Below are 15,210 nucleotides of genomic sequence, written 5' to 3'. Positions count from 1 at the left end.
ATTTTGATAAGGCATCTAAATACAGACTGGAACATAGACTATGAAAATGTTACATGATGCATCTTTATACAAGGAGCAATACATGCAGGCCATATACTGAATGGCAAATGCTTCATACATTTGGGTTTTTTAATAATTCCCCTCAAGAACAGTGATTAGATGTAATTAGAATGTGATTTAAGAATAGCTCTGCTCTGAGTTTTGGAAAGGGAAAGAAGTCAGCAAGTTGTTGAGCTGTTGCCCAATGGCTCGCCCGTACAGATTCACTGAAGGAAGTTTTGAAGGATTTTTTTTCTCCATGGCTACAGCCTGATCTGACCTTTTTTCAAAGATGATGTTTCTGCTGTTGGTCTCTCCTGCCTCAGTTCTCCTGCTGATGGAGTAAAAGAGGTTGAGTTCTAAGACCCTCTGCACAGCTTCTTTCAAAATCTTTTAAGTAGAAAAAATAAATAAAGACATGCCTCCTTAAATCTTTCTCCTTTAAATGATAGTGAAATCCTGAATTAGTTCTAATGGTCAAGGTGTCTTAAAACAATTACATTGTTCTGCAACATATAGTCACTGGTGAAAGAAAAGTAGATGAAAACTACATACATACATACATACATACATACATACATACATACATACATACATACATACATACATATATATATATATATATATATATATATATATATATATATATATATATATATATATAGTTCATTTTTTCGTAGGTCTATATGTGCATTACTATTTTAGCCAGGGTTTTTCTACGTAAATCAAGATGTTTGTATAACCATAGTTAAGTGACATCCCAAATCACTATTTTCTAGGCTTTATCAGACATTTAAGCAGCATTATGTTGTCTGCTGCTAAAACAGTAATGCATATATATATATATATATATATATATATATATATATATATGTATGTATGTATGTATGTATGTATGTATGTATGTATATATATATATATATATATATATATATATATATATATATATATATATATATATATATATATATACATATATATATATATACACACACATATATATATACATATATATATATATACACACACACACACACACACACACATACATACATACGTGTGTGTGTGTGTGTATAGTTAATATTTCGGGTTTCTTCCCGTGTAATTGTGAACATATCCCTATCTCATCTGCCATCATCAGGCTTATGTGGAGGGTCTTTTGCTGTAACTGCCGTTACTATTTCAAATTTGGTGCTGGTAGTCTGGGATGGCTCCACCTTTTCATTCTGATTGGTTGGGAGTCTCAGTTTGTGTTTATTGGCTTGGTTTCTGGTGTATGGTCGGTTTTTCTCCATCAGGTGGCAGGGCTTCATCTTTGTGGCTGGCTGGAATGTGATTTGGCTGGAACTTGTGGTCATACAGGCTTTTTGATTAACACTTAATCTATGTTTTATATTTTGTGTTAAGATTCATCTATCTATGAGAGCAGGTTTCCAAATAGTAGGAAGATGTGAAGTGTCATCACGTTTATTCATGCAATGTGGTCTTTTCTCTATTTCAATGGCCTCTCTGATTATTCTGCCATTGAACTGTTCTATTTTTGCAACTGTTTTTGTGTTATTAAAATTAATATTATGTCCTGTTGTATTTATGTGTTGAACTAATGATGATGTGTGTTCTTGCTTTTGTATTGAGTTTTTGTGTTGGCAGATGAGATTCTGTCGAAACGTCGCTTCTATCCTTTTAGGGACATGTTCACAATTACACGGGAAGAAACCCGAAATATTAACTGTACACACATATATACCCGTGAAAACTTATATATATATATATATATATATATATATATATATATATATATATATATATATATATATGTATATATATTTGTCTTCTTAAGTTTTCGCGGGTGTGCATATGCAAAAGATTAAAATCTCTGGTGTTTTCCCACGTCATTGTATACACACACACACACACACACACACACACACACACACACACACATATTGTTCTTTTTTCGTAGGTCTATATGTGCATTACTGTTCTAGCCAGGGTTTCTCCTACATAAATCAAGATGTTTATATAGCCATAGTTAAGTGACATCCCAAATCACTATTTTCTAGGCTTTATCAGACATTTAAGCAACATTATGCTGTCTGTTGTAAGACTTAAGGGAGACGAAAATAGATTCATTTCTGGCTTATTTGCCTTCATTAGTTAGCCACATCCTCATTTTTTGACTCCTCCCTGTAACGGTCAAATATTTATTTTGTTCTTTTTTCGTAGGTCTATATGTGCATTACTGTTCTAGCCAGGGTTTTTCCTACTTTTTACGTACGTGCGTAAAATTGGAAGTGCTCCTAGAAGCACAAAGCCAAAAACACCAGCCTGAAGATGACAAATGAGACTTCGTCGAAACATTGCCAGGACACTTCCAATTTTACGCGGGAGAAAACCTGAAGACCTACATACAAACACCCGCGAAAAACCCAGAAAACACACACACACACACACACACACACACACACACATATTATATTTCACTGATAAAGAAATATAAATTTCTTTATGAGTGAAATATAAATTTAATATAAAATGGTTTGTCATGAATGCAACTGCTTGAGGGCTCCTGGATTGGATCTGAAAGGCAAAAGGGAAGCAGTATGCTCCCTCCCACATGTTGGGGTAGACCAGGTGCCTCAATACATACATACATACATGCATATATATAAAAGATATATATCTTTTTCGTAGGCTTTTATGTGCATATTCTTTCTAGCCAGGTTTTACCTACGTAAACTTAGTTGTTCTACAGCCCTAGGTTCTGTGAAATCTCATTCACAAGTTTCTGGGCCTTTTTTCTGCTGACAAACTGCAACTCTGTGTTGCTCTCTGGGAGACTCAGATAGCTATTTCTGCCTTTTAAGGCGTCGTCAGTGAGCCACACCCACTTCTCAGATATCCTTCCTGTAAAGGTACAATGTATCTTTTTTCTTTTTCGTAGGCTTTTATGTGCATATTCTTTCTAGCCAGGTTTTACCTACGTAAACTTAGTTGTTCTACAGCCCTAGGTTCTGTGAAATCTCATTCACAAGTTTCTGGGCCTTTTTTCTGCTGACAAACTGCAACTCTGTGTTGCTCTCTGGGAGACTCAGATAGCTATTTCTGCCTTTTAAGGCATCGTCAGTGAGCCACACCCACTTCTCAGATATCCTTCCTGTAAAGGTACAATGTATCTTTTTTCTTTTTCGTAGGCTTTTATGTGCATATTCTTTCTAGCCAGGTTTTACCTACGTAAACTTAGTTGTTCTACAGCCCTAGGTTCTGTGAAATCTCATTCACAAGTTTCTGGGCCTTTTTTCTGCTGACAATCTGCAACTCTGTGTTGCTCTCTGGGAGACTCAGATAGCTATTTCTGCCTTTTAAGGCGTCGTCAGTGAGCCACACCCACTTCTCAGATATCCTTCCTGTAAAGGTACAATGTATCTTTTTTCTTTTTCGTAGGCTTTTATGTGCATATTCTTTCTAGCCATATGTATGTATATATATATACATACATACATACACACACACATCCCTAAACACGTATGTATGTGTGTTGGGATAAGGGAGTTCAAAAATTTAGAGGATGTTCTTCTGCTCATTTATATTCAGAATGATGTAAGGGTGGGATTTTTTTTGCAACATACCATATAATTGTAAAAGTCACAAGTAACTTTTTAAAAAATCTTTTCAGATCGTGAGAATCAATCCATTTTGATCACGTAAGTATGCCTTCTTAACTGGTCCACTTTTGTTCTGTTGATTTCTCTGAAATAAAATTAGGACAATTAGCCCTAATTGTTCTAAAAGAAACTGCAGGACTACTGTATCACTGGTCAGTTTGAATATTGTAACAATAATGATTCCTCAACAACATTTGGCAGCCCCTATTAGGATTCTGCACTAAATTGCAGTGGAGATCATTGTAGTTAAACTAGTATAGCAGAGAAGTATTTAGAACAAGGATGGAAAAATTATTTTAGCTAGAAGGCCAGTAGCGGGTAGAACAACAGAAGTTTGCACACACTGTCATATAAGTCTTTTATTCACACTTATATGCACAACAATAAGATTTGAAATTGAGATTCTTCCAATTGGCCTCCCCACTTTATGGTGCAATTAGATTTGAAAAACAATACCAACAAAACTGCAGCATGGGTCAGATGAGAGATTTTCAGAGGAGAAATAACTCATATCCATGGCAGGCGGGTTTAAACTTTGAATTTTTACTGTGTCTTGTGGAGCCAGAGTTAATATAAATTTTGTTGGTAGGCAGATTAGGTGGAATGAAACCTGCAATTTCCTATAGTTCAGTCAGGCTTAGAAGGCCTTTCTGCTTTTCCAGGCCTGAGGGCAGATGCGGCTATCCCTCGTCCCTACTTCTTAGTGATCTGGAGTTGGAATCTCAATGAAATGATTTCTGACACATTAATGGAAGTCTTCTTTGAATCCACAGCGGAGAATCTGGTGCTGGAAAAACTGTGAACACGAAACGTGTCATCCAGTACTTTGCAACAATTGCAGTTTCTTCTGACAAGAAAAAGGAAGAACAACAATCCCAACAAGGCAAAATACATGTGCGTGGTTTTTTTTTTTTTTTGTAAAAGATGAAAAGTGAATGCCTAGAAATTTTCTGTGATGAAACAAATTGAAATTAATTATGATATTTTCACTGAAGGGCACCCTTGAAGATCAAATCATCAGTGCCAATCCTTTGTTGGAGGCTTTTGGAAATGCCAAGACTGTGAGAAATGACAACTCTTCACGCTTTGTAAGTCCTGTGCAAAATAAGACCAAATACTTTTGTGTGTGAAAAACTGAATGCAGCCTCTCTTTGCAAGTTAATCTCTAAAACAGAGTAAAATTATGTCTCCCAAAATTTTTAATATTATGCCTTCTCTTCTTTAAAGGGCAAATTCATCAGAATCCATTTTGGTGCCACTGGCAAGCTGGCTTCTGCAGACATTGAGACATGTAAGGGATATTTCTTTGGTGTTTATTTGACCCTTCCTTCCTTCCTTCCTTCCTTCCTTCCTTCCTTCCTTCCTTCCTTCCTTCCTTCCTTCCTTCCTTCCTTCCTTCCTTCCTTCCTTCCTTCCTTCCATAACTAATTCAACTTCATTGCTTTGCCAGATCTGCTGGAGAAGTCCAGAGTTACCTTCCAGCTCAAGGCTGAAAGGAGCTACCATATCTTTTATCAGATCATGTCCAACAAGAAGCCAGAACTGATTGGTAAGGAGAATCATCCATTTGGAGGACTATTTCCACTATTCAACATTAAAAATGTGCTGATGCTTGAAAATGAAATCACATTTGTGCTTCTTTTTATGTAGAGATGCTTCTGATTTCTACCAACCCATATGACTTCCAATTTGTCAGCCAGGGTGAGATCACTGTTGCCAGCATTGATGATCAAGAAGAGTTGATGGCAACTGATGTAAGTAATTTGCAAAATTAAGGACATGAAATATTAACTTGATTACATATCCATTTTTGGTATATCATTTTTTGGCCTAATTATGTTAGGAGTAAAAATATTTTTAAATCTCCCAGTAGAAAGAAACTCTGGTGTTTCAGTCAGAATGCTTCAGGGAATAGCAATAGTGGAAGGAAATTCACTTCTTCCATCTTTCTTTTAAACCAAACTTATTGCTGTCACTGCTACAAAAAAGGGTTTTGATATTCTCCCTTTCAGTTTTTTCTCTTTTTATAATGAGTCATCATAGTTTAGTGCTGCTCAAAAACATTGATGAAGCCGTGTAGGCATGTTAGAAATCATGGGAACCTAAAGGATTTTCCAGAAGGATCTTCTATCTTGATGCAGTATTTCAAGGCCAGTGAAAATAATAATAATAATCACAAGTCACGCGTTACTAGAATATATTAAGTTTTCAAACTCCAAATAGGCTTGAGCATTGTGCTTCCATCTAGCATATCAGGCAGTATTTTGACTATAGATTTCATTGTCAGAGTGCCATTGACATCCTGGGCTTCACTGCTGAGGAAAAGACAGCCATTTACAAGCTGACTGGAGCTGTTATGCACTATGGGAATATGAAATTCAAGCAGAAGCAGCGAGAGGAGCAGGCTGAGCCAGACGGCACTGAAGGTATTTGGCTACGGAATGACAAACATGACATGCTAAGACCCAGAATATGATATGGAGGATGCAGTACAACATATCATTTACAGAACTGCTAGGATGTTGCAGTTTACTATAAGTATTTTCCTTACTAGACAAAGACACTGTGCTTTTTAAAAGTTTAGCTTTAGAAGCAAATATATAGGAAAATGAAAATGTATTTTAAATTGCTATTTTGCCATTTGCTAGATATACCTCCTGCAAACTTTGGGAGTGAGATCATCTCCACTCCATACAAAGCTGACTGAAATTGTACACATCTGCTTTAGGGTCCCCCCCCCACAAAAAAATAATACAATAATTCAATTGTTAACCAAATCAATAATTCAAAATGCTTACAAACTTAGAAGTTGGTAAAAAAAATCTGGATGGCCTATTTGTCAAAATTAGAATCTGTTTTGGTCTTCTAGAAGAGTTGGAAATTATAGTTTTTCTAATACATACTGATCTTCTCTTCCTTTCTTGACTGTGCTCAGTTGCTGACAAGGCTGCCTACCTCATGAATCTCAACTCAGCAGATCTGTTGAAAGCTCTGTGCTATCCCCGGGTCAAGGTCGGCAATGAATATGTCACCAAAGGCCAAACTGTCCAGCAGGTAAGTCTTTCTCAAATCAAAGGGAAAGCTAAAATATTAATTACACCCTTTATGTGGATGTTCCATGTTGCATATGTCACCAATTTGTTCTTCTAGGTCTACAATAACGTAGGTGCTCTGGCTAAAGCTGTCTTTGAGAAGATGTTCTTGTGGATGGTCATTCGTATCAACCAACAATTGGATACCAAACAACCCAGACAATATTTCATCGGTGTGCTGGACATTGCTGGCTTTGAGATCTTTGATGTAAGGAAATGAAACCTTGGGACCAAGCAGATGGTTTTTGTTATCCAGTCTTCCTATCTCAGTTTTGTTCTACTATCTTTGTTCTGAAATGTTTTTCTTAGTTCATAACATAGACTTAGGGTTTTTTTTATTTGCAATTTTTAACTTAAAGAACATTGCAGCAGACTTCGAAAAAAAATGTGTCAATATGCACAGACATATAATTGATTATACATATATTCAGAATTGAACAGCTAGCCAGTTTGGGGAAGCTCTGCAATGCATTAGCAAACTCATGACCAAGAAAGAAAGTAATTTAATCAGCAGTTCCACCCATACGCAAAAGAGAAAATAAACATATAGCAATTTTATTTAATCAAAAATTAGTATCATTCTGTTTATAGTATCTATAATTATCCTTCAAGATAATAGTTATGGGCTTAATGCAGAACCTTAGAAGATTTTTTTGGGTAACTCAGCATAATACTGATATTACATAGACAAACAGATGAAAAATACTTTACAATTAAATATTTGGACACCAAAATTAAGAATGGATTGTGTGTTTTTAAAACAAATTCTCCTTTTTTTCCTCTCCGAAGTACAACAGCCTGGAGCAGCTCTGCATCAACTTCACCAATGAGAAACTGCAACAGTTTTTCAACCATCACATGTTTGTCCTCGAGCAAGAAGAGTACAAGAAAGAAGGAATTGAATGGGAGTTCATTGACTTTGGGATGGACTTGGCTGCCTGCATTGAACTCATTGAGAAGGTTTTGATCAAAAGTTATATTTAATTTTGCAGTAATTTCAACTAATGACCATTAACTGCCTTGGAATAAGTGAGCTGTACCCCTGGTTATAGCTATAAAGGTATATATTTTATGGTGCAGCTATATTTATAACAATGCTTCCCTACTCAATATATATTTTTGAATGCTTGTTGTGCTGTTAATCATATTTCTTCATAGATTATCACAAGAAAACCATTGTTTTTGGTTGAAAATTACTAACAATGACATTATTTGAAGTACGTATATAATAACTTAGTCCATGTCCATGGCCAACTGTCTTTCACCCATTGTTTTACAGCCCATGGGCATTTTCTCCATCTTGGAGGAAGAGTGCATGTTCCCCAAGGCAACAGACACATCTTTCAAGAACAAGCTCTATGACCAGCACCTTGGCAAGAGCAACAACTTCCAGAAACCCAAACCTGCCAAAGGCAAAGCTGAAGCTCATTTCTCCCTTGTGCACTATGCTGGCACTGTTGATTACAACATTAGCGGCTGGCTGGACAAGAACAAGGACCCCCTGAATGAAACCGTGGTGGGTCTATATCAGAAGTCTTCCATGAAGACCTTGGCTTTACTGTTTGCCGACCGTCCAGTAGAAGGTAATTCTTAACACTTGAAATAGATTCATAAACATTCAGAGTCAAAACAACTGCCCATGTAAGGAATAGTTCACTGCTATCCTCAGATGATATTTGTTTATACAGGTTAGGGAACCCTCAGCATAGGAGCTCATATCTGTAAACCTAAAAATGGAAATATCACATAACTTGCACTTTATTTTTAAATTTGATTTATATGCCGCCCTTCTCCGGAGACTCAGGGCGGCTTACAATGCGTTAAGCAATAGCCTTCATACTTTTGTATATTTATACAAAGTCAGCTTATTGCCCCCACAAACTGGGTCCTCAATTTACCTACCTTAGAAAGGATGGAAGGCTGAGTCAACCTTGAGCCTTGGAGAGATTCGAACCAGCAGTAATTGCAGGCCGCTGTGTTAATAACAGGGTGCTTAGACCACTGTGCTACCAAGGCTCCTTGGTAGCACTTGATGTCCAGAGTGTTCTGAAGACACCATTAAAATAAACGGCTGTTTTGTAAATGATGATGTCCCCAGTGGCAACCATTTTGTGAATGGGTAAACCCTTAACAGTCATTTTGCAAATGTCCACATTCTCAATATTTCAAATGTACCCATCAGCCCCTAAAGGTACAGCCTGCCTTAACATGGTTTAAACTAGATATTTCCTAATACTTGCTTAATAAGTAACATTGCATATATATGTAATGTTTTATAGTTTTTAGCTTCTCCTAAAGATCCTTGGCACATCCTTGCCCCATGTTCTATAAATAACCCCAACATTAACATTAGCTAAAGTACTTACGTTTCACCTTTTCTCTGAGAGCTTTATCCTCATGACAACCTTATGAGATTGATTGGGATGACAGACCAAGACTAGCCAAGTGACCCACACTGACCAAAAACATTGTGTGTCATGCTGAAATCTTTTTAGTCCAGGACTTAACCACTACACTATATTTGCTCTTTTAATTTTCTCCCACAAAAACTCCAAATGTATAATTTCCAAAGAAATACAAATAAATATATGAGCTGATCTGGTTCAAACATGCTAAGCCATACTATGCTTCAGTGTTCTGGATTAGCATAATGTGAACTCACACAGTATGGTTTAGTGACAGACTTCACATCAGTCCCTACAATAAATCTTTCTTCAGAAACATGGCCCACGTATTTGGATGTAGCGCGAGTACATAAGCAGCTCATGCTATAGTTATAAAAGAAGTCGCAGCTACATAGAAGATAAGCCTATGACAGGAATATTTCAAATACAAAGCCTTTCCCTCCTATATTTTCCAAATCAATGAAAGTTTAGTTGTTCTATTTCCCACCTTTAAGGCTGGCATTTGATCAGAGTTTACCTAACAGTGTTGTCTGCCTTTAATTCTTGCCTCACCAACTGCAGTTCTTATAACTATAATCACATACATATAAGATTGATATATCTTGTTTAACAAACTGTAACAAAACAATGTGATACACCTAATACCAGGGGCAGGTTTCAAAACCCGTCACTACCGATTTGCTCGTGGGTGCACATGCACTCGTCCTGGTGGGTGGGCAGAGCTTCCTGCCACTGCCGCTGTTACCGGTTCTCATGATCTGGTGCGAACCGATATCCACCCACCACTGCCTAATACCTATTGTTAGATACTTGTGCTGTAGAATAAATTATTAAGCCCCAGATAACTGTCTAATTGTGGTTCCCCCACCTTTTCTTTTTTTCCCAGAGGGCAAGAAGGCTGCCAAGAAGAAGGGCTCTTCCTTCCAGACTGTGTCTGCCCTTTTCAGGGTATGGAAATCAGATGTTCTTATCCTTTATTCCTTTGAGGACACTCGTGCAGGGATGATGTGCCTCTCTGTATAAACTGAGGATATCTGTGGGGAGGGGTAGAATATGAGGAAAGATGTACCTCTGTGATAGAATACATGCTTTACTGCCACACAAAAAAATACAGTTTTTGGCAGTTGCAGAATTGAAGACGGGAGAGCCATTGTCTGATTCTTGATTGGCAGTGGTTTTCCAAGGGAGAAGAGAGGAGAAGAGTCCAGCACAGTTGAACAAAGGACAAGAGTCCAACTGCAAAGCTATTGCCAGTTGACTTGGCTATATAGATTAACTTCACATAAAGCAGCTTTCAATATCCATAGGCTGATAGAGCAATAGACATATTTAGCCCCCTCAGAGGAGGAAAAGCAAGATAAGAACAATTGAATATTAGATGACAGTATTCTGGAACAACAGAAGTCTACCAATGGTCCTTACAATGAGCCGAGGTGGCACAGTGGTTAGAATGCAGTACTGCAGGGTAATTTTTCTGACTGCTGATTGCCAGTAGTTTGATTCTCACTGGTTCAAAGTTGACTCAGCCTTCCATCCTTCTGAGGTGGGTAAAATGAGGACCCAGATTGTTGGGGCCAAAATGCTGACTCTGTAAACCACTTAGAGAGGGCTGTAAAGCACTATGAAGTGGCATATAAGTCTAAGTGCTATTGCTATTAAAGAGAATACATCACAGTCAAGATTGTAGAGACTGAACACAGTACACAATTCTACTGGTTTTTGTTTTTTTTTAAAGTCCTGAGTTGTTAAATATTTCTTAATCACAAGAGCATTTAAATAAAATATCTGGTAAAGAAGGTAAAAAAGATGCACTGTTCTAAAAAAGTTAACCAATATATCAATATAAATGTCAACTGATACAGAATAAGGCAAAAGTGTTAAAAGGTTGTTTGTGAGAATGTTGGGAAAGTTCACAGTATTTTTTTTTTCCTGGCTACCTAGGACAAAACGTGGAGCTCTCACTCTTAAGTTTTTTTCCTAACATATAAATTTGCTTTTTTTAAAAAAATAATTTTGTTTTTAAATCCTACAGGAAAACTTAAACAAGCTGATGTCCAATCTGAGGAGCACTCATCCACATTTTGTGCGCTGCCTCATCCCCAATGAAACTAAAACTCCTGGTAAGGTACAGGACTGTGTTTGGTTTTAAAATGAAAAATGTAATTGACCTTTTGTACACATTGTAACATCTTTTTTTCCCCCTGTGGTTTTTCTAAGGTGCCATGGAACATGAGCTTGTATTGCACCAACTGAGATGTAATGGTGTACTTGAAGGTATCCGAATTTGCAGGAAAGGCTTCCCCAGCAGGATTATTTATGCTGATTTCAAACAGAGGTCAGATTGATTTCCAGCTACTGACTTGTTTGGATTCTAGCTGTTTTTAATGTCTCCATCTTAAAGCAATTTACATTTTAGTAACTTGAATAGTTGAATGTAAGTATGGTCTAGTGGGGAGCAGAGAGACCTAGGTTTTCTGATCCTACCTTGGACATGGAAGCCAGTTGGGTGAATTTGGGCCAATAATTCTCATTTCTAAAAAGGCAATGGCAAACTATTTTTTATTATTATTATTATTATCTGTGGGGGCACCTACTATCTGGAACGAGCTCCCCCCAGAGATACGGAGGATCCCGGATCTGCGCACCTTCCGCCGCGCCTTAAAGACCTTACTATTTCACCAGGCCGGCCTGGCCTAATTTTCCTCCTCTTTTATAAAAGATTTTTAAAATTTTAAATATTTTTCAGTATTTATATATTCAATTTTAAATTGGTTTTAAAAGTTTGGGGTTTTAAATTTGTCGGGGCCAAAATTATTTAATTTGATTTTATTCTATTTTTTAAATTTTGTATTGTATGTGTTTTTATTGTTTGGCTGTGCACCGCCCTGAGTCCTTCGGGAGTAGGGCGGTATAGAAATCTAATAAATAATAATAATAATAATAATTATTATTATTTTATTATTAATTTAATTTGTATACCGCCCTTCTCCCAGAAGGGACTCAGGGCGGTGAACAGCCAAAATTAAAAAACATACAAATGCAAAAGTTAAGATAATTAAAAAGAATTAAATCATTGGCTACCCAATTTAAAACCCCAAATCCATAAAATTTAAAATCCCAATTAAAAAACATTTAGGCTAGGCCGGCTTGATGAAATAAAAACGTCTTCAGGGCTTTACGGAAGGTCCGGAGGTCCGGGATCAATCGTATTCCAGGAGGCAGCTCATTCCACAGGGCGGGTGCCCCCACAGAGAAGGCTCGCCCCCTGGGGGCCGCCAGCTGACATTGCCTGACCGACGGCACTCCGAGGAGGCCCTCTCTGTGAGAGTGTGTTGGCCGGTGGGAGGTTATCGGTAGCAGCAGGCGGTCTCGCAAATACCCTGGCCCTAAGCCATGGAGTGCTTTAAAGATGAGAACCAACACCTTAAAGCGCACCCAGAAGACCACTGGGAGCCAATGCAGCTCGCGCAGGAGAGGTGTTATGTGGGAGCGCCACGTCGCTCCCATAATCACCCGTGCGGCCGCATTCTGCACCAGCTGGAGCCTCCGGGTGCTCCTCAGGGGGAGCCCAATGTAGAGAGCGTTGCAGTAGTTATGACATAACCAAGGCATGAGTGACTGTGCACAAGGAGTCCCGATCCAGAAAGGGGCGCAACTGGCGTATCAGGCGAACCTGATAAAAAGCCCCCCTGGCCACGGCCGTCATATGCTCTTCTAAAGACAGCCGTGTGTCCAGGAGGACGCCCAAGTTGCGAGCCCCCTCTGTGGGGGTCAGTGACTCGCCCCCAATAGCCAGCGATGGCACCAGCTGGCTATACCGGGACACCGGCATCCACAGCCATTCAGTCTTGGAAGGGTTGAGCCGAAGCCTGTTCCTCCCCATCCAGACCTGCACGGCCTCCAGACACTGGGACATCACTTCGAGGGCATCATTGGGGTGGTCTGGGGTGGAAATGTACAGCTGAGTGTCATCAGCGTACAGATGGCATCGCACCCCAAAACCACGGATGATCTCACCCAGCGGCTTCACATAAATGTTGAACAGGAGCGGCAAGAGGACCGACCCTTGCGGCACCCCGCAAGCAAGGCGCCTTGAGGTCGACCTCTGCCCCCCTGCCAACACAGACTGCGACCAGTCAGAGAGATAGGAGGAGAACCACCGCAGCACGGTGCCTCCCACCCCCCATCCCTCCAGCCGGCGCAGCATGATACCATGGTCGATGGTATCAAAAGCCGCTGAGAGGTCTAACAGGACCAGAACAGAGTAACAACCCCTGTCCCAAGCCCTCCAGAGATCATCCACCAATGCGACCAATGCCATCTCCGTGCTGTACCCAGGCCTGAAGCTGGACTGGCACGGATCTAGATAGATGGTTTCATCCAGGAACTGTGGGAGCTGTCGCGCAACCACACTCTCCACAACCTTCGCAACAAAGCGAAGGTTGGAGACCAGACGGTAGTTTGCCAAAACGGCCGGGTCCAGAGAAGGCTTCTTGAGGAAGGGCCTCACCACTGCCTCTTTCAAGGCGGGAGGCAAGAAACCCACTCTCAGAGAAGCATTTATAATCCTCTGGAGCCAGCCTCGTGTTACCTCCCGGGTGGCCAGTACCAGCCAGGAGGGGCACGGGTCCAATAAACATGTGGTTGCGTTTAACCTCCCCAGGATCCTGTCCACGTCCTCAGGAGTCACAGGGTCGAACTCATCCCAGGTAACATTCTCAAGACCAGCCTCAGTCACCCCGCCAGGATCTACCGAGTCAGAGTCCAAGCCTTCCCAAATCTGAGCGATTTTATCATGCAGATACTGTGCAAAATCCTCAGCCTGCCCTTGCAAGGGGTCTTCCCGCGCTCCCTGATGTAGGAGGGAGCGAGTCACCCTAAACAAGGCGGCTGGGCGGTTATCTGCCGATGCAATAAGAGCGGAAAAGTGGTTACGCTTTGCCGCGTTTATCGCCACTAGATAGGTCTTAATATGAGACCTAACTAGTGTTCGGTTGGATTCGGAGCAACTAGCCCTCCAACCACTCTCTAGGCGTCTTTTCCGGCGCTTCATCTCCCTCAGCTCCTCGGAAAACCAAGGGGCCGGGCAGGTTCGGCGTCGGGTCAGAGGCCGCAAAGGCACGACTCGGTCCAGAGCACCGGCAGCCGTCCTATCCCAGGCAGCCACCAGATCTTCAGCCGAGTCGTGAGCCAGAGTTTCAGGAACTGGCCCAAGCTCACTCTGGAACCTATCAGGATCCATCAGGCGCTTGGGGCAGAACCACCTGGTCGGTTCCACCTCCCTGCAGTGGGGTGCAGCGGTCAAAAGGTCCAGTCTCAGGAGAGAATGGTCCGACCATGACAGGGGCTCAATAACTATATCTCCTATATCCAGACCACTCAGCCACTGACCAGAGATAAAAACCAAGTCCAGAGTGTGTCCTCCCACATGAGTGGGGCCATGAATTAATTGTGTCAGGTCCATGGCTGTCATGGAAGCCATAAACTCCCGAGCCATCCCAGACGCCTCACCGGTAGACGGCAGGTTGAAATCCCCCATGACCAAAAGTCTGGGGGTATCAACCGCCACCCCAGCAATAACGTTGAGAAGCTCGGGCAGGGCCGCTGTCACGTGGCAGGGAGCCAGGTACACGATCAGCAGGCCCACCCGCATCCCATGGCCCCACTTCACCAGGAGAGACTCACATCCGGCTATCTGAGGTACAGTGGCCTCCCTCGGATCAAGACCTTCTTTATAACGACCGCCACCCCCCCCATCCCTGCCCTGGGCCCTTGGCTGATGGAATGCGCAGAAACCTGGTGGGCATATCTCTACAAGGGGGACCCCCCCCCTCTTGGCCCAGCCAGGTCTCTGTAATACCTGCCAGGTCCGCAATATTTGACAAATATTGCTGTCAGGAGTACTGCATATTATTTATTAAATAAAATCATATAATTTATATTAAGAATTTAAGGGAGAAAATAACAAAATCTTATTACTTCCATTCATATCTCTTCATTATACAAAAT

General features: G+C 40.5%; 1 protein-coding gene across 1 annotated transcript in view; it reads left to right on the top strand.

The window, feature by feature from the left end:
- Window positions 1-15,210, top strand: part of LOC117676608 (uncharacterized) — a 60,791-nt gene that overhangs the window by 32,383 nt on the left and 13,198 nt on the right. Inside the window, exons 43-56 of the mRNA XM_087885161.1 lie at window positions 3,716-3,743; window positions 4,478-4,598; window positions 4,700-4,792; window positions 4,932-4,995; window positions 5,155-5,253; window positions 5,355-5,458; window positions 5,992-6,130; window positions 6,640-6,758; window positions 6,855-7,004; window positions 7,586-7,756; window positions 8,076-8,379; window positions 10,088-10,149; window positions 11,234-11,321; window positions 11,419-11,536. Of these exons, the coding sequence (XP_087741287.1) occupies window positions 3,716-3,743; window positions 4,478-4,598; window positions 4,700-4,792; window positions 4,932-4,995; window positions 5,155-5,253; window positions 5,355-5,458; window positions 5,992-6,130; window positions 6,640-6,758; window positions 6,855-7,004; window positions 7,586-7,756; window positions 8,076-8,379; window positions 10,088-10,149; window positions 11,234-11,321; window positions 11,419-11,536 (1,660 nt within the window). The remainder of the gene's footprint in view (window positions 1-3,715; window positions 3,744-4,477; window positions 4,599-4,699; window positions 4,793-4,931; window positions 4,996-5,154; window positions 5,254-5,354; window positions 5,459-5,991; window positions 6,131-6,639; window positions 6,759-6,854; window positions 7,005-7,585; window positions 7,757-8,075; window positions 8,380-10,087; window positions 10,150-11,233; window positions 11,322-11,418; window positions 11,537-15,210) is intronic.

Source organism: Pantherophis guttatus, chromosome 2 (assembly GCF_059756535.1).
Source record: "Pantherophis guttatus breed Tessera chromosome 2, ASM5975653v1, whole genome shotgun sequence".
Classification (NCBI taxonomy): domain Eukaryota; kingdom Metazoa; phylum Chordata; class Lepidosauria; order Squamata; family Colubridae; genus Pantherophis; species Pantherophis guttatus.
This window is presented reverse-complemented; position numbering and strand designations above follow the sequence as displayed.